At 42.3% G+C, this 24,626-nt stretch overlaps 1 protein-coding gene across 1 annotated transcript in view; it reads right to left on the reverse strand.

The window, feature by feature from the left end:
- Positions 1-9,512: 9,512 nt before the first annotated feature.
- The window catches only part of LOC133384137 (protein eyes shut homolog), an 84,646-nt gene continuing 69,532 nt past the window's right edge, over positions 9,513-24,626 (reverse strand). Inside the window, exon 7 of the mRNA XM_061626066.1 lies at positions 9,513-9,754. Coding sequence (XP_061482050.1) covers positions 9,513-9,754 — 242 coding nt within the window. The remainder of the gene's footprint in view (positions 9,755-24,626) is intronic.

The following is a 24,626-nucleotide window of genomic DNA, read 5'->3' on the forward strand; positions in this document are numbered from 1 at the left end:
CATCAACCACAGTTGCTTGGAGCATAGCACTTAAAAAATATGATTGGAAATTAAGATAGAAACTTTAGCTAAATAGGGTGTTTCCAGGTCCAGCTGAAGTGACGGGATCATTCCTTCTCATCTGCTTAGTGAGCCTGGGTAAGGAACATTTAATCTAGTCTACTTGCTTCTAGCAAGAAGGGTGTAAGTGCCCTCTGGCCAGGCCAGTCACCAGAAGCCTGATGTAGGAAGAAAGCCTAGTGTTGTGAGGATGTTACATGGGAGCACTCAGGAGTAAAGATGGATGCCCTGACGGCTGCAATTCTAAACACACTTACTAAGGGACTAAGCCCCATAGAACTCAACAGGACTTACTTCTGAATAGATGTGGTTAGGATTGTGCTGTTGGTAAGGCTTGGCTATGGATCCTCTGCACAAATATCCGTATAAAAGAAGGTTGGCAACCCCCTGCCTGGAATGCCCTGCCTGCCTTTTAACATAGTGATTAATGCCTCTTTACGAGAGGGAGTGGTCCCTGGCTGTCTGAAAGAGGCGGCAGCGAGACCACTCCTGAAAAAACCTTCCTTGGACCCAGAGGATTTCAGCAGCTACAGACCAGTAGCCAATGTTCCGTTCCTGGGCAAGATCCTGGAATGTGTGGTTGCTGACCAGCTCCAGGCGCTATTGGATGAAACCAATTATCTAGATCCATTTCAATCGGGGTTCAGGCCTGGTTTTGGCACTGAGACTGCCTTGGTCGCCCTGTTTGATGACCTATGTCGGGAGAGAGACAGAGGGAGTGTAACTCTGTTGATTCTCCTTGACCTCTCAGCGGCTTTTGGTACCATCAACCATGGTATCCTTCTGGAGAGGGTTGCGGAGTTGGGAGTTGGAGGCACTGCTTGGCAGTGGTTCCGCTCCTACTTGGCGGGTCATCTCCAGAAGATAGTGCTTGGGGAACATTGCTCAACACCGTGGGTTCTCCAATGTGGGGTCCCGCAGGGTTCGGTTCTGTCTCCCATGCTTTTTAACATTTATATGAAGCCGCTGGGGGCGGTCATCAGGAGTTTTGGAGTGCGTTGTCATCAGTATGCTGATGACACGCAGCTCTACTTCTCCTTTACATCTTCTTCAGGTGAGGCAGTCGACGTGCTGAACCATTGCCTGGCTGCGACAATGAACTGGATGAGAACTAACAAACTGAGACTCAATCCTGACAAGACTGAGATGCTGTTGGTGGATGGTTTCTCTGATCGGATGGTGGATATATACCCTGTCCTGGATGGGGTTACACTCCCCCTAAAGGAACAGGTGCGTAGTCTGGGAGTCATCTTAGACTCTTCCCTCACACTTGAGGCTCATGTAGCCTCGGTGGCCCGGAATGCATTCTACCAACTTCGGTTGGTAGCCCAGCTACGTCCCTATCTGAGTAAGGAGGACCTCACATCAGTGGTACATGCTATGGTAACCTCATGTCTGGACTACTGCAATGCGCTTTACGTAGGGCAACCTTTGAAGACGATTCGGAAGCTACAGCTAGTGCAAAATGCGGCAGCCAGACTGCTAACAAGAACTAAGCGGTCTGAGCATATAACACCTGTGCTAGCCCGTTTGCACTGGCTTCCAATATGCTTCCGGGCCAGATTCAAACTGTTGGCACTTACCTATAAAGCCTTATATGGCGCGGGACCACGATATCTGTCGGAACGCCTCTCCCAGTATGAACCGGCCCGTACACTACGGTCTACTACGAAGGCCCTCCTCTGGGTTCCGACTCATAGGGAGGCCCGGAGAGTGGTGACAAGATCTAGGGCCTTCTCAGTGGTGGCCCCCGAACTATGGAATGGTCCCTCCGAGGAGGTGCGCCTGGCGCCGACACTATCATCTTTTCGGCGCCAGGTTAAAACCTTTCTCTTCTCTGAGGCATTTTAATTCCTGTTAATTCTAAAATATTATATTTTGATTTTAGACTGTACAGTTTTTTGTACAGTTTTGTATTGTGATATACTGTATTGTGTTATTTTTATTGTATTTTTAATGTTCACCGCCCAGAGAGCTGTTGCTAGTCGGGCGGTATATAAGCTTAATAAAATTAAAATAAATAAATAAATAAAATAAATAAATAGCTACTCCAAAAATCTTTACAGACTTACCCTTCACTGCAGAGAGAGGTTTGAGAAATGAGTAAGAGTTAAGAAGATTCTCTGCTCTTTCCTGCCTACTATGTGGACTGCTATAAACTCACTTTGACAGCCAACCCAATTCCAGTGAGTAATAAGTGACAGAGAGAAAACACAAATGGTTTGGTCTACCTTCACAGGCAGCAATTTGGGAAGAACAGCTATTGAAGCCACACTTCCCAGTATGTGAATTCTGTTTTACCACTATTGGGCAAGAAACAAACCATCATTCAAATAACAAAATACATCATCAGTGGGTTTAAGGGGGTTGAGCTGACCACATGGAACCACTCTTGTTGCTTCTATGGATGTAAGGTAGTAAGGTCAGAAGTAAATGAAATGCAAATAGAAAAAAAAAAGACAGTGATGATTTCCTAAATACAATACCATACCAATCAGAACATAGGACAGAAAACTCAGCATCCCTCAACCAGTCAGCGTTCCTAATTAAAACGAAAAAAAATCCTGGCAGCCAGTCACCCAAGGTCACAAAAATCCCCATGCAGCACAACCTGACCCAGGGGTTGCAGTTAGTGCACAATGCTGCGGCACGATTGCTGGCATGAGTGAAACCCAGTCAACACATAATACCTTTGCTCCGAAATCTGCACGGGTTGCTGATTTGCTACAAGGCCAAGTTCAAGGTGTGATTTCCATATTACGGGTTCCACATAGTACTTGTTCTGATCTTGTAAGAAATCGATCCTTTAGTGTTGCAGTACATATGCTTTGGAACTCCCTGCCTATTTGCATTAGGCAAGCACCTTCATTGTACTTGTTTTGGCACCTGTTAAAAGCATTTTTGTTTCGGCAAGACTACCCAGGCATGTAGAATCTATTATGTTTTTTATCTGTTTTTAACTCATTGTTGATTTTATTATTTTGAACGTTTTTAAATACCTGTCTTCAACTGTTTTGGCCAATAATTTTATTGTTTTAATTCCTTCTATAAACCACTTTGAGGGGTTTTTTTTACAACAAAGCAGCATATAAATGTTTTAAATAAAATAAATAAATACATTTCGAAGTCATTGTGACCCCTGTATCTCTTTCCTCTTTTATACCAAGTCAGGCCATTTAGTACCATCTATCTCAGTACTGATGACATGGACTAGCATTGGCTCTCCAGGATTCCAGGAGATAGTCTTTTTCAGAAATTGAATTTTTGACCTTTGCACGCAAAGCATGTGCCCTACTACTGAGCTACAGCCCTGTTTTAAAAAGCATCTTTTAAAATTGTTCTTTTCAATTCACTAACGAATGCACAGCATATTAGGGCAGATTCACACCATTCATTTAAAGCACATTCAACATACATTTGAAGCACATGAATTCCACCACAGAATCCTGGGAACTGTAGTTTGTTAATATAACTGTGAGGGGGAAACTACACTTCCCAGGATTCTTTGTGGGAAGTCATGCACTTTAAATGCAAGTTGGATGCGCTTTAAATGTATTATGTGGATCTGCTTTACTTCATAAACTTTGCCTGCATATAGACCATTTTAATTAAATTTTAAAATGGAAATAAGCTACAAAGTTTACTGGGTGACCATGGGCTACACACCTTCTCTCAGCCTAATCTGCCCCCAGGGTAAAAACAACAGAGGGGGACCATGACCACCCCATGGAAGAAGGGCACACTTAAAATGTAGAGGAAATAATAATTTACAACCATAGTGTGAAATCAAATACGTATCAAGCAGAGCTTGGAAAAGTTACTTTTTTGAACTACAACTCCCATCAGCCCAATCCAGTGGCCATGCTGGCTGGGGCTGATGGGAGTTGTAGTTCAAAAAATTAACTTTTCCAAGCTCTGGTATCAAGACATAGTATGAATAAATATTATATAAGCATGAATGTCAAAGAGGTTTATTATTTACACACTCTGTAAAGATAGGTATAGTGCAATCCTATGCATCTTTACTCAGAAGCAAGTCCCAATGTATTCAATGGCACTTACTCAGATAGGGAAGCATGCACAGGACTGCAATTCAGTGATAAGGACCTGCACTCATTTTTATTTTTATTTATTTATTTATTTATTGCACTTTTAGACCGCCCTATAGCAACAGGCTCTCAGGGCGGTGTACAACAAGATAAAAAAGCCCTCCTTGGACCCTGATAATTTTAACAACTATAGGCTGGTAGCAAATGTTCCATTTCTGGGCAAGGTTCTAGAGCGCGTGGTCGCTCACCAACTCCAGGCCCTCTTGGATGAAACTGATTATCTGGATCCATTTCAATCCGGCTTTCGGCTGGGGTTTGGTACAGAAACAGCCTTGGTCGCCCTGTATGATGACCTCTGTCGGGAGAAAGACGGAGGGAGTGTAACTCTGTTGGTTCTCCTTGATCTCTCAGCGGCTTTTGATACCATCGACCATGGTATCCTTCTGGGGTGACTCGCGGATTTGGGAGTTGGAGGCACTGCTTGGCAGTGGCTGTGCTCCTATCTTGAGAATCGTCTCCAGAAGGTGATGCTTGGGGAACATTACTCGAGTCCCTGGGTGCTCCAATATGGGGTCCCGCAGGGTTCAGTTCTGTCCCCCATGCTTTTTAATATCTATATGAAGCCGCTGGGTGAGGTCATCAGGAGTTTTGGAGTGCGTTTCCAGCAGTATGCTGATGATATGCAGCTCTATTTCTCTTTTTCATCTTCTTCAGGTGAGGCTGTTGCTGTACTGAACCGCTGCCTGGCCGCGATAATGGACTGGATGAGAGCTAACAAACTGAAACTCAATCCTGACAAGACTGAGATGCTGTTGGTTGGGGGGCCCTCTGCCCAGATGGATGATGTCAGACCTACCCTAGATGGGGTTACACTCCCCCTAAAGGAACAGGTCCATAGTTTGGGGATCTTATTAGATCCGCTCCTGTTACTCGAGGCCCAGGTAGCCTTGGTGGCACAAAATGCGTTCTACCAGCTTCGGCTGGTGGCCCAACTATGACCCTATCTGGAAAGGGAGAACCTAGCCTCAGTTATTCATGCTCTAGTAACCTCTAGATTGGATTACTGTAATGCTCTCTATGTAGGGTTACCTTTGAAAATGATTCGGAAACTTCAGCTAGTGCAGAATGCTGCGGCCAGAGTTCTTACTGGGACAAAGAAATTCGACCATATAACACCTATTCTGGCCCAACTGCACTGGCTTCCAATATGTTTCCGGGCCAGATTCAAAGTGTTGGTTCTTACCTATAAAGCCCTTAATGGCACCGGACCACAATATCTGATGGAACGCCTCTCTCGCTATGTACCTACCCGTTCACTCCACTCGACGTCCAAGGCCGTTCTCCGGGTCCCAACTCATAGAGAGGCCCGGAGAACAGTAACTAGATCTAGGGCCTTTTCAGTGGCGGCCCCCAAATTATGGAATGCCCTCCCAGATGAGATACGCCTGGCGCCTTCTCTGTCATCTTTTCAGCGCCAGGTAAAAACCCACCTCTTCGCCCAGGCATTTTAAGCCTATTTTAATTTTATTTTATTTTATTTTTTATTTTATTTCTGTTTTAATATGTTTATAATTGTGTGGCGCAATACTCACCTGCTTGTATTTTAAATATTGTGATTTTATCTTGTTGTACACCGCCCTGGGAGCTGTTAGCTATAGGGTGGTTTAGAAATGTAACTAACTAACTAACTAAATAAATAAATAAAAACACATTTAAAACCAGCGAATGTGAATACGACATATAAATATAAAACACATTAAAAACAGATACGACAAAATTAATAAAAATTACTCATCCAACCCAAAATTCAGAATCATGCCACATTAAGCAGTTTTGCAACTGTTTTATATGGTTACTGGATTTTAAATGGTTTTATTTCTTGTTGTGAGCTGCCTTGGTTTCCAACCCTACCTCACAGGGTTGTTGGAAATATTCCATACACACACACACTGGAGATTTAAAAATACATACACACCATATAATAGTTTATTGTCAAAACCATTGCAGAACATTTTTTTAAAATAATAAGTGTTAGTTTCCTGCCAAGTAAAAGCAGTGACACCCAAGTAATCCCTACCTAACTGCTTTTTTTTAAAAAAAAAGGATCAGAGAGGGAAAGATTTACAACACAATCCTTTTCTATGTTCACTCAAAAGTCCCATTAATTTTCAGCACAATCCTAACCATGTCTACTCAAAAGTAAGTCCTACTGAATTTAATAGGGTTAGCTCCTATGTACATGGAATTAGCATTGCAGCTTTACTCCCAGAAAAGCTTCATATTGGGAAGGTTTTCAAAACAGATTATGAATAAGACAAATAAAATGCCCTCTTCCAGTAAAATTTAAACTTGATTGACTCCTTAATTAGAAAAGTATAATACTGCAGCATGTACACTTCTAAAAACTTCTGGTCAAAAATTATTTGAAAGATAAAATGTATAATATGCCATTTTTGCAAGTTATTATAAAAACCTTGCATGCACACTTTTATGCCTACCAAGATCCTGCTGTGATCTTCTGTTCTAGTGCAATCCTATGCATTTTTACTCAGAAGCAAGTCTCAATCCTGTACAGATAAAGTACTCTTTGTGCTGCAGAAAGCTATATATTTACTGAATTCCTGATGTGAGACAAGCAGGAAACGGAAACGGTTGGTTTAGGTATTGCCTGGGCGAGGGGTCAACAATTCCTGTCAATCACAACCCTGACTTCACTTGTTGGCTAAAAACCTGAAAGGGGAGGGATTAGAGCAGCCGGAACTAACAGAAGTTGCAGGGGAGGGAAATGACATTTTGGTTTATATCTTTTGAACTAGACCACCTAGAAACTTATTTTTTTAAAAAAATTAAAGCTAAGAGTCTGGAGATTAAGCTGACTCACCCGGAGACTGGGAGAGCATCCCCAAAAACCAGAGGCTCCAGGCAAAAACCAGACATCTGGCAACCCTAAGATTCCCCATAAGGCCTGGGATATCAACCACCTAAAACCATGGGAAAATGCTACTGCAGGTATTTGATCTGTCATTTACCAATACATAACTGAATTTTGGTGAGAAAAACTGGGGTGTGATAAAAGGATGAAGCAGAAAATTTGGGGTGTCAATCGGGGATTAAAAAGACACTGCACTCATTGCCAGAGTTCAGTTCTTCCTCTTCTGTGTTTAATTTTATTTTGCTTAGCCCAACATATTTCTAATAGGTCTTTGCTTATTTTGAGTCCTTTTTAACTTCTCTTTGTGAGAAGAAGGGATTAATTGCTTTGAACCTGTCCCTTTTTCGGTTTTGAAGCTGTTGGTAACTATTTTCCCCTAAAACAGTCCTTGGGCTGTGGTTTGGCTCCTAAAAGTTTGAACTACTTTGGATTTTCCTGGATCCTATATCCGGGACACCAAACTGATTTCTGTTAATACTCATCCAAAACCACCAGGAGACTGTTCTCTGGAATTCCCCTCTGGATTGGTAGCAATGTTTTTCTCAACTAAAAAGTCCATGTAGTTAGGATAACTTGGAATGTAATAAGTTTTAACTGAGAGAACTGGCAGAGTTTAGGTTGGCCAGTGTTGAGTTCAGCAATTGTTAAATTGTAGTTAAATTTAATCTGGAGTATTGGAATCCTTTCAATGTGATAGCCATTTTACCAGATGGAAATAAATAATTTATTATTTATTACTTAAATTTATATCCCACCTTTCCTCCCAAAAGGAGCCCCAGGTGACAAAATACTAAATACATCTATAAAACATCTTAAAAACAAAACATCATAAAAAGAACATCTTAAAAGCATATTTAAAAAAATCTTTTAAAACATTAAGAAACAGTTTCCTCACACATGCAGACAGGGATCTCTACATAAAAGGCTTATTGAAATGTTTTTAGTAAAGTTTAATTATTTCTTTTTTCCCCATGTGTAATTATTGGGAAACATGTGCTATTGTGTTTATGTCCTTCACCATGCCTCCAGATATTAATTCCTGGAGAACATGTGCAGGAAAGTGCTATTGTGCTCATGTCCTGGCAGCAGTATTCCAGTGCTTCAGACAGTAAACATTCCCAGCCCAGAGCTTGGAAAAGTTACTTTTTTAAAATTACAACCCCCATCAGCCCCAGCCAGCATGACCACTGGAGTGGGCTGATGGGAGTTGTAGTCCAGAAAAGTAACTTTTGCAAGCTCTGTCCCAGCCCCATATAAAGATGCTGAGAATTGAGCCAGAGACTTTGTCATTGTAAAGCAGATACTATATCACTGAGCTATGAGTAGGGTTGCCATATTGCCCAGTTAGCTGGGTTTTACCTGGATTCTAGCTATGCTACCCAGTGCCCATTTAGCCCATTAGGTGGCCCGGATTCCCAGCTTTCATTTTCTGGTTGAGTCAGCAAGGAGAAGCTGCCTTCATCTCAAGGGCCTCTGTGTCTCAGGGTATGTGTCTTACATGGTGAATGCAACAGGAGTGTGTGTCTGCCATCAGTGAGGATGGAATAAAGGGGTTTGAAACTACCAAATGCTCCCTCCTTTGAACAAATACAACATATAAAAGCAAACCTCTCTGTAGAAAAGGATGAGGCATTAGTATTTGGATTTTTGGCCCTGTCCCCACCCTGTTAAATGGTGCTTACTCCCAAGTACAGTTGTGCTGGAATGCAGCCTTGATCATCCTGTTGTCCAGCAAAGCCTCTGTTCAGCAATTCAGAAAAGACTAAAAAGTGTTTTTAATACATAGCCTTCTTCATCTCCCCACCAAAGACCACCTTGCTTCATTTTCTCCCAGGGATGGATGAATGGGTGTGTGTATTGCGTTATCAGGGTATCATAAAATTCAATTCAACAGGACACTTTTGTCCTTTCCAATTAATTTGTGAGGTGAAATATACAACCTACATCACCCTGCATATTTGTCTTTCCCTTGCTGGTCCTAATTATGAATGTTTAAAAGTAATATTTATAATCCCTCCATTTGATGCTTTCTTAAAAATATGAGACCTGATAAGCATGCCAAAAGTTTACAAGATACAGGGCTTTCTGTCTCCTCCCACTCCATTGAACAAGCACCCTACCTTTCATCAACATGACCTCATTTTAATGCAATATTCATACCTATTTTTAAAACTCCTTGCAAGCAGTGCCTCATTGCTCAGAGGAGCTTCTTTTTAGCACCTGAAAATTACCCATCATCAAATATATTGCACAAAAGGCATTTGGGCTAATTGAAGCATCAGAAGAGACAACTTAAAAAAAATCTCATTAGAATTTCTCATTAGCTTCAATGGTGACCTCTGAAAGATAAACCTCTGTGCCAGGAAATGAGACATCTTGGCAAACTCCCCTTCTTTCAGGAATTGGTTGCAAAGTTGTTGCCAGGGCACACATACTGGTGAGCATTATCTGCTGATCTCCCTGAAATGACTCTAATCCAGCTTAGAGGAAAAGGAGAAACAAATGCTGAGCTCACCATTGTAGCAATATCCATGGAGGCAAGGGTTGGAGCTGCACTCATCAATGTTGATCTCGCAGCGTGGGCCTGCAAAGCCCTTCATACACTGGCAATGGAATCCAAGGGGAAAGGCATCCAAATCCATCTCCGTTAGACACACAGCTCCATTCTCACAGGGATTCCCACCCTCACAGGGCTTGAATTCACAATTAAAACCTGGAAGAAAAAATAAAAGGAAGGCTGACACTATTTCACTAATGAATTAATTATTGTTTTCCTGTGCCATATTTTATCCCAGGTTAATTAGTTCAAGACTCTTGGCATGAAATGTTTTCTAATTCTTTTACCCCCTCATAAATAAAAATAAAATATAAATCCAGAAATTTCTTTGGTTTGCTTTTTAGTTTTGGAAAAAAGAAACAGTCACTATTTTTTCTGTAGCAAGCTTTTTAAAGCCTCCAAATTCTTCTCCCGCTTGGATTGAAATCAGAGAGGAAGAAGAATTTCTAGTTTTTCTAGCTGACAAATGCATGGTGCAACGTCTCTATAGTGCAGAAGTTCTGTACATTTGGTTCTGCCAACCAATTTTCAATCAGTGGCGTCACTAGGGTTGGTGTCACCCGGTGCGGCCCGCAGCGCCTTCTCTCTGAGACTGTGAGCGATTGTGTGCGCACAGCACGCGCATGGCCGAATGACACGGCCCGGGACCGTGCCGCCACTTCCACCTTCTAACAGCTGAGGAAGGCAGCCAGCGCGGCACGCGAAGGCTCTCGTTGGTGCCTAGGCGGTGCCTGGGGGGAGGCAGCTCTGGGTGTCACCCCCGTCTGGTGGTGTCACCCGGTGCGGCCCGCACCTGCTGCATCGCCCTAGTGATGCCCCTGTTTTCAATCAATGAACAAAGATATACATGTGTTCCCTCAACATCCAAATACAATGTCTATGAGAGGGATGAGGAACCTTAGACCTGGAGGCTGAATGTGGCTCTCCAGGCCTTTCAGGTTGAGTCTCCTCAGGCCACACACCTTACCTAGTCCCCCTAGTAATACCCCCTCTCTCCAAGCCACAGTCATCACTGTCCCTGCTTCTCATACTTCTTTGCCTATTTGCCTGACAGGAATATGCCCTTGAACTCTGGTACTGCCTCTTGCATGCCTGGATATAAGATAGAGAACGGTATGTGAGAGCACAAGGAAATTAGCCTCATTGTTCCACCCACTTTTGCCCCTGGCATGTGGCCCCTAGAAGGGAATGTGGACCTTGGTTGAAAAACCAAGTCTGCTTCTGCGTTGGAATTGCTTTTTAATATGTTTTTAAACTTTTTTAAAAAACAATATGTTTTTAACCTTTTTTTAAAAGATGCCTTCGAAGCTTTTTTTAAAAAAATGTTTTTAAAGTTGTTTTGTTTGAATGTATTTTAAAGTCAGTTTTTATGATGTTTTAAAGGGCTGTTAGTGCTTTTGTTTGCCGCCCTGGGCTCCTGCTGGGAGGAAGGGTGGGATATAAATCTAATAATAAAATAAAATAATAAATAAAATAAAAAGATCCCATGCCCCAGTCTAAGGCATGCAACATACTGACAGGGAGGGCAATCTATTTGGTTTGAAAAATGCGTAAGAAAGGTATTATAATTAGCCCTTTGCCTGTTTTATTGTTGATCAACCCCATTGTCTTTTTTATATTCATTGATTTCCAGCACTAGCCTATGGATGTCTTCTCAAATGCAAGTCCAACTGAATTCAGTGAGACTTACTCCCTGGTAAGCATATATATGTTTGTAGCCTATTAGGTTATTTATGAATTTATTTTGACAAGTCCCCAAATTTTCCAGTGAGTAGAGTTTATGTTCTTGACATTAATTTCCTAGCTGAAACAGGAATCTGCCTGTCTATACATATCATAAAAATGTAAGTGTCATACTGCAATTTGCCGTGCCACAGCAAACTGCAGCCTGACCAAGCCACCCTGGGCTCAAGGCCAGGGTGGGGGGGGGAGAGGAAAGAAGGAGGGAGGGAGGGAGGCAGGTCAGCCAGCCGGCCAGGAGAATGCCACTAAGCTGCCTAGGCATGTTGCACAGAATGGCAGCATTTGTTGTGAGGGCCAGAGGCATGGGGCAGTGGCACTGGTAGCCTAGGTGCGCTGCACACTGGCTACATTTGTTGAGGGGGATGTTGGTGTCCACGCTGATAGCCTAAATGCGGTTTGCCATGGCCTTCCCACCACCGCTGCCAATTTCATTTGAATTTTTTATAAGACATTTTGCCACCATGCCCACATGTCATGCTGTGTGATGTCACAACAGTGTAATGTTTAATATAGTACAGAGAGACATTTATTACCCACCCTTCACCCAAAGGGCCCAGGGCAGGTTACAACAATTTTAAAATAAGCATTAAAAACAATTAAAAAAAATAAAATCACAAAATAGGGTGGGTCCTAAAAATATATGTCTCGGATTTCAAAGGCCAGGGCAAAGTGGTGCATCTTCAGCATTTGTATAAGACTGTGGAATGAAGTTGCCAGACACACCTCGGTGAGGAGGGAGTTCCACAAGAAATGCCTTCTCATGGGCCATCACCACCACCCAACTTTTGAGAATGGCAGAACTACCAAAAGGGCCCCTTCTGCTGATCTCAACACTCGAGAGGGTCTGTAGGGAAGGCAGTGGTCTTTCAGATATGTTTCCAGCAAGTACCAGAATTGAACTAATTTTGATGTGTGCCTTATTTTGGGAGGAAAACTATTCCAGAGAATGAACACCATGACAGAAAAAAACCTTTCCTTGGTTGCCACCATAGACAAACCAGATATGACACAACCAGGACAGTCTCTCTTGATGATTCAATTGACTGTGACGGTTTGTGTAGGAGAAGGTGCTGTCTTAAATAACCTGGTCCCAAGTTGTTTAGGGGATTATAGGCCAATATCAAAACCTTAAACTTGTCCTAGTAGCAGAACCTTTAACAATGGTGTTTCAGCTAGGCACACTGCTCTTCATTCTAGCTACTGTAGTCAGCATGAGCTGCAGCTTCTGGAGGACCTCATCTGCAGAGTTTAAGTGACTAGGTAGGTCAGACAATACTGAATACCTTGTAATCTACAAACTAATATATTTCTGGGTACCTGTGGAGTCCCCTGAGTATGCAGACACAACATCATTATTTTTGGGTGGCCCCATTGTATTACAAACCAGGATTGATACCTTAGCGTTAGACGGAAGCATAGTGCCTCTGAAGACAGAAATTTTGAGATATGTGGTTGCGTCCACTAGGATATGAACTACAATAAAGATGGTTATTTTAAAGTAAATGAATTTTAAAAGATCTAATGAGATATGTCTCAAAACTTCAGTTTTCCCACAGCTTTTTTATTGTACTTCAATCTTTTTTTTAAAAAAAATCCTCAGCATCTCTGTGATTTATGAGTTACAGGAAATAAGTAAATTAAATTTTCACTTTAGTCAGAAACCATAATGCAATAGAAAAAAACATACCAAGAATCAAAGCACTCCTGGTGGATAAAAACCTAATTAAAAAGAAGCTGACACATTCCCTGGTGAACTCTTGTTTGTTATTATTTAGCAAAATAATTTTAATAGAGAAAAAAGTTAATACCACCAAACCTCTGGATACTAGTTATTACTAGAATACTATTATCTTCATGTTCAATATTATCTCATACATTGCTTCAATGAGACATTTTTTCTGTTTTATTATTTTTTATCATTTTTAAGGCTGCATCTATTCTATAAATTAGATGTGTTTTAGTATTATTGTCAAGGGTTTCTCTCAAGGAAGCCTGGGACGTGTAGTTTTATAAAAGCCCTTGTTAGATTCCTTGTTAGCAGAAATGCAACATTCAGGATTTCTAGGGTGGGGTTCATGAGAATTACACTTGGGATTAGTGGTCCACCAACATCTGGAGGACCAAAGATTCTCCATCGCTGCCCTAGGTAATCCACAATTCTACAAATGCCGCATTGTATCCTGTATGTCAGGGAAAATACTCTGTCCTCACAGAAAATTGTTTTGTTCTGCATGCCCTGATTACAGATTAGAGTTGGAGGGTTGATTTTTGTCATGGCTGAAAAGCCTTCTCAGTAATGGCACCCCACTTTTGGAGTCCTCTCCCTGACATTCACTTGGCAGCTACGTTGTCTAGTTTTGGTACCAGATGAAGATAGCTTCAGACCTTTAAATAGGCCTTCTGAATATATTGGTAGTTATACGGTAGATGGATGTGCAAATATATTTTTAACATAATTTTATTGTTATGTTGTATTTATTGTGTCCAGCCCTCAGACCATATGTGATGAGGGGCAAGATATAGATCCCAAAAATAAATACTTACCTGTATTTCATCAGCTTTTTGCATCTCATTTACTACAGTGGGATTACAGACCAATTTTGTAGTCCATCCAAAGAAATAGATGGATCCAATTAACTTCTAGAACCAAGAGATTACCCACACAATCCTATACATGGCAACTCATAAATAAGCACTGTTCAGCTCAATGAGACTTTCTCCCAGGTAAACATGCAGAAGCAGAGGTGGGTGGCCTATGGCCCTCCAGTTATTCCTGGACTACCGTATTGCTAATCTCCACAAAAAATCTAGATGTAAATCGAGGAGGATTAGATGCATGGCCTCTGTCAGTGGCGTCACTAGGGTTGGTGTCACCTGGTGCAGTAACTCATGGTGTCACCCCCATGGACCTCCTCCCGTACCAGACCATACAGAATCCTTAGTAATGTTTTTTGTACTAATGTTACTCGTAAATTGTAATTCCCGTATATCACTGAATGTAATAGCACACACACACACACACACAGAGCCAGCTGTGGGATCGTCACACAAACAACCTAGAACATTTTTTCCCTTTCACAAGGACATGCAGAAGATTGAACCCAGGACCTTCTGCATGCAAAGCACATGCTCAGCCTACCACTGAGATATAGGGTAGAAAAGCACTCACTGTTCTGCTGGCCTGGGGATAATTCTGAGGGCCAGTGGGAACCACAGATGTGATGGGAGGCAGGAGAAGTGAGTGGGCAAAGAGTGCAGGTCCAATGCCAAGGTGCCGTCTCAGCAAAACTGACGCCAGTCCTAGTGGGTAAGCCCCATTCAACAGGGTTGGGATTTACTTCTAAGTAAACATGCACGGTGGGGGGGGGAGCAGCAAATCCCCCCTCCCTCAACCCCAGCTTAGCCCTTCCCTACTTTAAAGTTGACAATGAGGACACTGAACTTGTCAAGGATTATCAATACCTTGGCACAGTCATTAACCAAAATGGAGACAATAGTCAAGAAATTAGGCTAGGACTGGGGAGGCCAGCTATTGGAGAACTCACATGCAAATATGTATCACTGAACACTAAAGTCAGGATCATTTAGACCATGGTATTCCCCATCTCTATGTATGGATGTGAAAGTTGAACAGTGGAAAAAATAGATAAGAGAAAAATCATCTTATTTGAAATGTGGTGTTGGAGAACTTTGCGCATACCATGGACTGCGAAAAAGACAAATAATTGGGTGTTAGAACAAATTAAACCAGAACTATCACTAGAAGCCAAAATGATGAAACTGAGATTATCATACTTTGGACACATATTGAGAAGACATGATTCACTAGAAAAGACGATAATGCTGGGAAAAACAGAAGGGAGTAGAAAAAGAGGAAGAACAAACAAGAGATGGATTGATTCCATAAAGGAAGCCACAGACCTGAACTTACAAGATCTGAACAGGGCGGTTTACAACAGATGTTACTGGAGGTTGCTTATTCATAGGGTTGCCATAAGTCATAATCGACTTGAAGGCACATAACAACAAAAACCTTGAAATGCAGGAAGCTGCTTTAGACTGAGGATCATTGGTTCATCTAGTTCAGTATTGTCTGCCCTGATTGGCAACAGCTCTCCAAGATTTCAGGCAGGGGGTCTTTCCCAGAAATGTCGGCAATCGAACCTGGGCCCTTCTGCATCCAAGGAGGTGCTCTTCTAATGAGCTTTGTTTCATTCCCCAAATGGTGATCCCCCATTCAAAAGAGCCACCACCTGTCCACTGCTGAAGTGTATCCAGGGGGTGGAAGGTGGTGAGCAGCCCCAATGTCAAAGCAGGGACAGAGAAAGGGCGGGCCTTGGCCTTGTTGGAGGCTGGTGTTCGTGGGGGCCATTACTGGCCCTGGGCTCACAGCCCCCCAAAAGTCTGGTGCCAGCCCTAGACCAACCCCTCTCATAACATCAGAGGAGCCTGGCTGCTGGGTTAGGCCAAGAGCCCAGCATCATGCCCTCAGTGGCCAACCAGAGGCCCCACTGGGAAGCCTGTAAGTAGGCCTTGAGGGCAACAGCAACACTCACCCACAAATGACGTTCCCAGCAACTGGTATTCAGAGACATTTCCTGCCTCCGACAGCAGAGGGAGCAACAGAGCCATCGTGGTCAGCAGCCACTGAGCCTCTAGAAACGTGTGCAACCCGCTTTGAAAGCCATCCAAGTTGGCGGGCATAGAATCATATAATAGTAGAGTTGGAAGGGGCCTATAAGGCCATCAAGTCCAACCCTCTTTGGCATCCCAAAGTGCAGCCACTGTTCCCACCCGCCCCATGCAAGGCAGCTTACTCTGCACCAGGACAGCCCCCCCCAAAAATCTGGAGGTTGCAAGAAAACCAGGCAATGGAAGCAATGGAGTTTGGGCTCTGTTTTGCATGACATTGGATTGGAGTTGATTGCACGGAGAAGCCCTCAGGTTCTTAAAAGGGGTGGAGCCTGGGAGTTTATTCCCCCCCTCCTCTGTTCCCACTTTCCCCACCTTCTTTGCGAAGGAAACTGACCAGGCCGGAACAGGGAGGTGCAACAACCAGAGACTCAGAAAAGCGGTGGAAGACATGCAGCCTTCCGGTCCTCATTCGGAGGCTGGAACTGGTTTCATTGCCATAATACCTCTTTCATTCCCCCTCCTTGTGTTCTTTGGACCGGCACCCTTCCGCATTGCTGCTCTCATTTGGGAACCGGAAGTGTTTTGGAGTCTAAGGACCACCCTACCCCTTTGGCCCATTAAACATTAAAGTTCTGTTGACCTTTCCTCTACCGGAGGAGCTGCTCACTCTCACATTTGTCACTCAATTTGAGAGCAAATCTAGCTCGAGGGAGTGCAAAGGAGCCAGCCTGTGAGGCAGCAGGGCGGGCGCTGAAGGAAGAGGGCAGTCGCTGTGCTCGCTCCTGATCTCTCTCTCTCTCTCCTCCTTGGCCGCACCTGCCGCTTCCCAGTGGCGGTGCCTAGGGCAGGGGGGTGGCTCATGGTGTCACCCCCATCTAATGGTGTCACCCAGTGTGGCCTGCACCTGCTGTACCGCCCTAGTGACGCCCCTGGCCTCTGTCCCATAATTCATGCCTCATACCCCTGATTTATTGGGGTACCTATTGCTTTGCACAGTGTAACTGCAATGCATTGGACTCTGGAGAGCTCAAAATGCAGGCCATCTGACAATAAGTTGAGAAATGCTTCATTCTGTCTGTATTCAGAAACAGCATTTGGGAAAGTTGTTCAGTTAACCAAAACAATCCAGCTTGTCCCATACTTCTGCTCGGCCAGGGGGCTTGTTTGTAGCTTTCTGAGGCTCTGAAGGGACAGTGAGCTAATTGGCTTACGAATGTTCTCGCTTTGCTTAGGTAAACAAAGCACTTGAAAGTCAAAACAAGCAAATATGTCTATGGAGGGAAAAGCTAGGAATGCAGCTGTATTCCCAGGCCAAGGTGTGATGAGGACAGGGTCAGGAGAGATCATCTGAGGGTGAAACCAGCAACCTGGATGATGGGAAAATAATGCTCTAATAGGTGTAAGATGCTCCCTCTCAGGAGGTCTTTGGGGTATAAATATAGGACTCCTTGATCAGGGAGATTAAGTCTCAAGGGGGCTGAAGAAGCCCCCAGAAAACTATCAAGAAGCAACATCAAGAAGACTCAAGAGCTGTGACCCCTCCCACACAAAAATCATTGCTGTGCTTTTCATGGGGCTTCCAGCCAGCACACGTTAAGAGCAAAGACGGGGGGGGGGGAGGCAGAGACCTGCTAGCTATTAGTTTCGTTTTAGTGTTTCGTTTCTTGCAAATGACAGTTTGATGTAAACAGCTTGCTAATAAACCATTTAACTTCTTCACCACCAGAAGTGTTCATTGCCCTGTTGAAATTTCAAACTTACTTGTCTTGTGCCTGTTAAAGAAGGCATTTGGCAATACAACTACAGCTCCCAGCACCCCTGCCTATTGGACATGCTGGCTGGGGCTGATGGGAGATGGAGTCCAGCAACATCTGGAGGGCCACAGATCTCCTACCCTTGGTGTAAAGGACTTTGTGTATATGTCAGGGGACACTGGCCTGTTCTGCTTTACTTCCTGCTGGGGGTGGTGAGGGGTCCTAGGACAGGAAAATGGCTATTCCATCTGTTTGCTCACCCTTTTCTTAGGTGTCCAGCCCACAGACTAGATATGGAGAGACGCTCTGGACTTGCCTTTGGGACACTGAGCTGTTCTGCTTTTTTTCTGCTGCTGGTGGTGAGGGATCCTGGGACAGGGAAGTGACTATTCTAACTGCTCACCCACCCTTTTCCTGGGTGCCCAGCCAGCTAATTCCAGAGGAGTAGAGTGGAAACACCTGTTCCCAGCCCACAGATAAGCTAAGGAGGTTGCTGCAATGCAGACCTTTCAGGGTCTCCATGAGGGCATGACCCCTTTTAATATTGTACTATTGAAAATATTATCCAGTAGGAGAAAGTGAGTGGTGTTGCATTATTGGGTGGTAGTTGGAATTGTACTTTTGCTGCCCAGAGTGAGACTCTGGGTTGTCATGTTTTTGTGTGTTTCACAGTTGCCCAATACCACTCATTGTGAGAGACTGAACCGGTACAGAGTACGGCCCCACTTGGTTGAGAGACGGGGAGCGAGTTTGTATGACACTGTGCTGCCTTAGATGGAAGTGAGTGAATGAGTTGTAAATTATGCTTGATGCTGTTATGTATTTTTGTAGACCAAGCATTGGCTTCTTAACAGCTGTTGGCTGGAGGTAAGTCAACTGTATGGTTTGTGGGAATGAATCAGAGTGGAGCTTAGATGTGGAGGACAGTTAAGGACATATTTGGGAGGGGTTACCATGGGGGGGGTTCAGCTCCTATTTTTTAGGTATTTTTAATTACAAATCATGCTATTTTGTGGACTTTGTTTTATTTTTGTATTTGATTTTTATTCATAATGTTTATGTTTAAGATAATACTTTATTTTTTCTATAAATTATGCTGTTTTGAATACGTCTTTTATATTTGACCTATATCTGTAATTTTCTTTTAAAAGATTGCGATGCTTTGTTCAATGTTTTAATCTAGGTCATAAACCACTTTGAGATCCCCCCCCCAAAAAAATAAAGCGGTATAGAAATGACAATACTAGTACTAATGAACTTAAAAAGTCAACCGAGGTATAGGAGTCAGTACTAGCCTGGTGCCAGAAGCAGAATAATTCTACTTATATAGAACAAAAACAATACCTTCATGTTCATATAAGTTAAGCCAAAGAAATGTTATCCTTTAAATTCAGAATGAAGACTAATGTGTATATCTATTACCATCTTCTTAAAACTTTGTACAATATAAACTTGCAATTAATATGCCTATCTAAATGTTTTTGCCCCTTTTTCATTTAATCAAAGCTCATTCAGCATTGTTGTTTTTTTCCACAGCTATTTCTTGTCTTATGATTTTGACTGACTGCTTGGCCTCATCTAATCTTCAGTCTCATCAGAATGCCAAATTTAAAATCAACAGCTGAAGACCACATACTATTCTGAAGGGCTACATATAGTAATTTGTGTTCTTCTTGACTTTCATGCTTATTTCGTTCTCCTCAGGTGGGGAAATACGAAGTAGCACAGAGCTATGTTAATAATAGTAGCTTAAGAAAATAATTATTTGTTTAAGAAAATGTGTAGAATAACAGGTATTGCATCCACTATGTATAATCATTGTATCTCATACAGTTCCTAATTAGCCCTACTTTATTTTCTTTAATTTGTAATGCATGTGAGTAAGGGATTATCCAGCAGTCAAATGAGCATATTAAGGAGAAGAGTTCTAGACTGCTTTTCCTGCCATACTAGATTTCTGAATGCAGGGATTTTTTGTATAGAGGAACATTCAATCGATGAGTGCCATCATCTTAGTTTGAAGGGATTATATATATATACTTCTACCAGCTCAATGTTTGAACAATCTCTCAATGAACATAATAGTGTGTGTGTGTGTGTGTGTGTATGTGTATGTGTGTGTGTGTGTGTGTGTATTGGCATAAACTTGCAAATGAATTCTGCATTTTTCTTGACCATCACATAACATTTCACAGAGTATAAGCCACAAACATAAAAAGAAGCCAACCTCAACTTCTGGTAAGGCAGTCACCAAAGAAGGGATTGTGGGAAGGATATATTTAGACGCTCCCATGTGCAGCACCTTTGGTGTATTTGTAAGCCAAGACATATCCTGGAAAATGTCTGCTGTTGAACTGCCTTGATGTGAAAAACTTCTGCTGGAAGATAGGGGTTTAGTAGGGCCACTGAAAACAGGAGATTTACAATATTCCCAGTCTCTTCTCTCATGTTTTTTTATGAGTATAAATAATTTATTGACAATGACAGGCCAGTGCCTGGGCCATGTGGTATCCTGACTTCCAGCTATGCCTGGAGTTTGCATAGGCAGGGTGTCAGACCTGTGTATACAGCAGAATTGAGGATCATACTCTTTAATCTCAAAAATATACACCAAGAAAAATGTTTCTAGAGTAATAAAGAATTATGAATCAAATATTACATTAGTTAATTATGTTTTGGCTACGTACATACTATACATTTAAAACACATGTCATGCACATTAAATTGTTAAGGTTACTAGGAATTGTAGCTCTGTGGCAGGTAAAATATAGTTCCCAGGAATCTTTGTGGAAAGTCATGTGCTTTAAACATGTGTACACAGCCTTTATCTTTTTACTTTGTGAACAGTACTTGAGGAACTAGCCGCATATTCCTCTAATTTGGGATTCTGTGGAACGGTACTACAATGGCTTCGTTCCTTTTTGGAGGGCAGACTCCAGAGAGTTATCCTTGGGAACTTTTCATCTAAGGTTTGGCCATTACAATGTGGTGTTCCCCAAGGCTCCGTATTATCCCCAATGTTATTTAATATTTACATGGAGCCCTTAGGAAAGATCATCAGTGAATTCGGAATACACTACCATCAATATGCAGATGATACCCAACTTTATTATTCTTTCCCGCCAGATGTTTCAGAGGCGGTCCCTTAAACCAATGCCTGGCTGCAATACAGCAATGGACTAACAGGAACAAACTGAAACTTAACCCAGAGAAGATGGAGGTTCTACTAATTGGACATAAACCCTCTCATGAATTTAAAAATGTACTTATTTTAGATGGGGTCCCACTCCCCCTGAAGTCCCAAGTTCGGAGTTTGGGTATTCTTTTAGATTCTGGTTTGACCCTTGAACCCCAAATTGCAACAGTATCCAGAAGTGCTTTCACCCAATTAAAGCTAGTCCGCCAACTTCATCCGTTTTTAGGAACGTCGGACTTGAGACAAGTGACACAGGCTCTTGTGACCTCAAGATTGGACTATTGTAACGCTCTATATATAGGACTATCTGCTAGATCACTTCGTCCGCTTAAGTTGGTCCAGAGAGCAGCGGCCAGAATGCTGACCGGAGCTTGTCCACAAATGCATACTACACCTCTTCTTTATCAACTTCATTGGCTACCGATTTTATTTCGACATCAGTTTAAACTTTTGGTACTAGCTTTCAAGGCCCTACATGGATTAGCACCAATATATCTATCAAACCGTATTCTGGAATTTAAATCTCAATGACCGACAAGAGTTCCCCTCGAACACTCTCTCATCATCCGATCTACTTTTATAATCCGCCGCTCCAATACTAGGAACAAAGCTTTTTTGTGCATAGCTCTCATCTTATGGAATAACCTGCCACCAGAGATCCGATGTTCCTCCTCACTCATGGTCTTTCACCGTCAGTTAAAAACATTTTTGTTTTTTCAAGCTTTTAAAGTTAACATTTAAATTGTTTATAACTACTGTATAATTGATTTTCTTAACTTAGGCTTATCTTTTAATTGTATATTGATTTGTATTAGACATTGTTTTATTTGTTCGCCGCTCTGAATTCTAAGAACTAGGGCAGGATATAAAATGCTTAAATAAATAAATAAATAAATAAATAAATAAATAAATAATCTATTAGAAATTTATTTATTTGCTTACAGCATTTGCATGCCATCTCATAACACCAATTAGCCAAAATCACAATTTAAATACAAAATAAGGCATACAATTAAAAGCTACATCAATACAACCAAAACACACACCCTAAATTAAAACAGATTTGAAACTGAGAGGCCCAGACTACATAAATCCTTTAAAAGAACAGAGTGAACATAAAAGTCTTCACCTGGTGTCAAAAAGGCTATGGAGATGGTGCCAGGTTAGCTTTCCTGAGGAGACTGTTCCATAACTGTGGTGCAACTACCAAAAAAGGCTTCTACCTGGTGGTTACAATATCACCATAATACAATTAGCAGTAGCTCCCAAATCTTGGGGTGGGAAACCTCAAGCCCAGGGGCCAATGCAGGCATCTCTATCAAGCCCCCAGGACTCTCCAAAGGCTACACCTGCCTTGCTCAAAGACATCCTTGAGTGCTTCTGCCTGGATTGGCATGTGTTCTTGTACTATGATCATGCCGCTTGCTTGCCTGCATAAAGAATGGAAAGATATGTGTATGGGTGTATGTGCAGAAAACAGGGGTGTGCACTGGCCACAAGGTTTAACTTGTCTCTGTATGTTTAGGAAGCAGTCCAATCTATTTCAGAGATGTTTTATGTCTTTTCTTAAAAATACGGCTCAGTTGTTTAAATTTACTATAATGGGGAATTAAAAACGGCTATAACTTTTCCCCTTTCAGAGAAGTGGATGAAATCTGCAGGCGCAGCAGCAGCTTCAGAGTGGATTAAACCTGTCAAATAGGCTTCTAGGTGCCCTGTGCAAACACACACACAAGCCCTGGGTATATTTGCCTACAGCCTTGGGATTTTCATGCAGGGCACCTTTAAATTTGTGTGTTTTTTTAATGAAAAGTTTATACCATTTTCATTTTCTACCAGAATTGTATGCAAGTTGCAGATATTGTTGCCTCTTCCAAGGATATGGGGCCTGCCAAATTTCAGAATGATAACTTCTGTGATTCTCCCACAAAGGCAAACTTTACTATTTTGGGGTACATACAATAGCAATTATAGAGAGTGGAGTGTCAGTGGTAAAAGAACAGGGATACCCAGGAAAGACTGGGGTGGGAAACATGTCAGGTCCCAGCAATGACCCAAGGGCTGTTGTTGCTGTTGGTCAGATGGGTTTCTGCCCTCCGCCATTGATTTTTGAAGATCTGGGAGAGAGCGCTCATTTGCTTGCATATGATGCCTCGCTTGCCGCGCAGCTGACGAGCGAGGCATAGTTGCGGATGGGGGCGAAGCTGCTGCCTCCATCTTTCAATGGGGCAATGTTGCGCGTTGTGACTATTATGCACGTGTGATGTGCAGCATGGAGGGGCGGAGCTTATGGGACTATTTAAGCCCAGCCGCCCCTCCTACCTTCCTCTTTGCTTGTGCAATGTGGACGGCGAGGGACAGAGCAGCTCGAAGACGGAGCTGCAGAACAGCGGTTTTTGGGGGGACAAGGAGCCTTTTGCGGGCCGATTTTGGCCTCCTTATTTCCCCATTAGGGGTGTGGGCTGCAGGCAGGGTGGTTGTGTGCCTGGAGGAGCGGCTGCGGCTGGAGTGGGCCTTGTTAAAGGGGCCTACCCAGCCAAACGTGGCTGGCACACACATGGCTGGTGGGGGAGGGAGATGCCTGTACTCTCCAGCAGCACCACCTCAAGGCTGCCTTGGCAGCCAGTTAAATAAGAATACAATTATAATCTGAATTACACGATTAGATTCTATTGAATATAAATAAATTATAGGTGCTGCATGGCTTATGATTAAGGGTTTTATACATTAAGCAGTGTCTCATAATAGTTTAATAATAATATTGGTATTGCATGGTTTGACACTGATACTGTTTGTGTATTTATTGTTGTGAGCTAAGAACTGCAATAGGTTAATTTCACCACACAGCATTTCTAATAATTATTATTATATAATTATATTCATAATTATAATTATAAGCCAATGACTGGGAATAAGGGAGTCACACATACAGTCATTGGGTATAATATTATTATTAATAATAATATTCATAATTATAATTATAAGTTGGGGTGGATTTAAAGCAATAATGCTTTAAATCCACTCATTTGAAATGTGGTCTTGGAGGAAAGCTTTGCGCATACCATGGACTGCAAAAAAGACCAATAATTGGGTGTTAGAACAAATTAAACCAGAACTATCACTAGAAGCTAAAATGGTGAAACTGAGGTTATCATACTTTGGACACATCATGAGAAGACATGATTCACTAGAAAAGACAATAATGCTGGGAAAAACAGAAGGGAGTAGAAAAAGAGGAAGACCAAACAAGAGATGGATTGATTCCATAAAGGGAGCCACAGACCTGAACTTACAAGATCTGAACAGGGTGGTACATGACAGATGCTCTTGGAGGTCGCTGATTCATAGGGTTGCCATAAGTCATAGTCGACTTGAAGGCACATAACAACAACAACCTCTTCAAAGTACTGATAAGCCTCTTGTTTTAATTAAAATAATAATTACAAATTCTTGTTCTTATCACTAATAGGAGTTAATTATCTTGCATATGCCCATAGTAAATTTTCAGATACTTTCAGACCCTCAGCAATTTTCAAGTGGTCTATGCAGAAGAAAAGTTTGGGAACCCCTGATCTAAGACATCTGCTTATGTCCCTATGCTGCTCTCACCCCTCATTTAGGTGCCTGGGATGCATGCGTGTGGACATACGTCCTTACAATTATGGAAAGTGATTCTTAATAATAAGTCTCCAGACACAAA

Source organism: Rhineura floridana, chromosome 4, assembly GCF_030035675.1.
Source record: "Rhineura floridana isolate rRhiFlo1 chromosome 4, rRhiFlo1.hap2, whole genome shotgun sequence".
Classification (NCBI taxonomy): domain Eukaryota; kingdom Metazoa; phylum Chordata; class Lepidosauria; order Squamata; family Rhineuridae; genus Rhineura; species Rhineura floridana.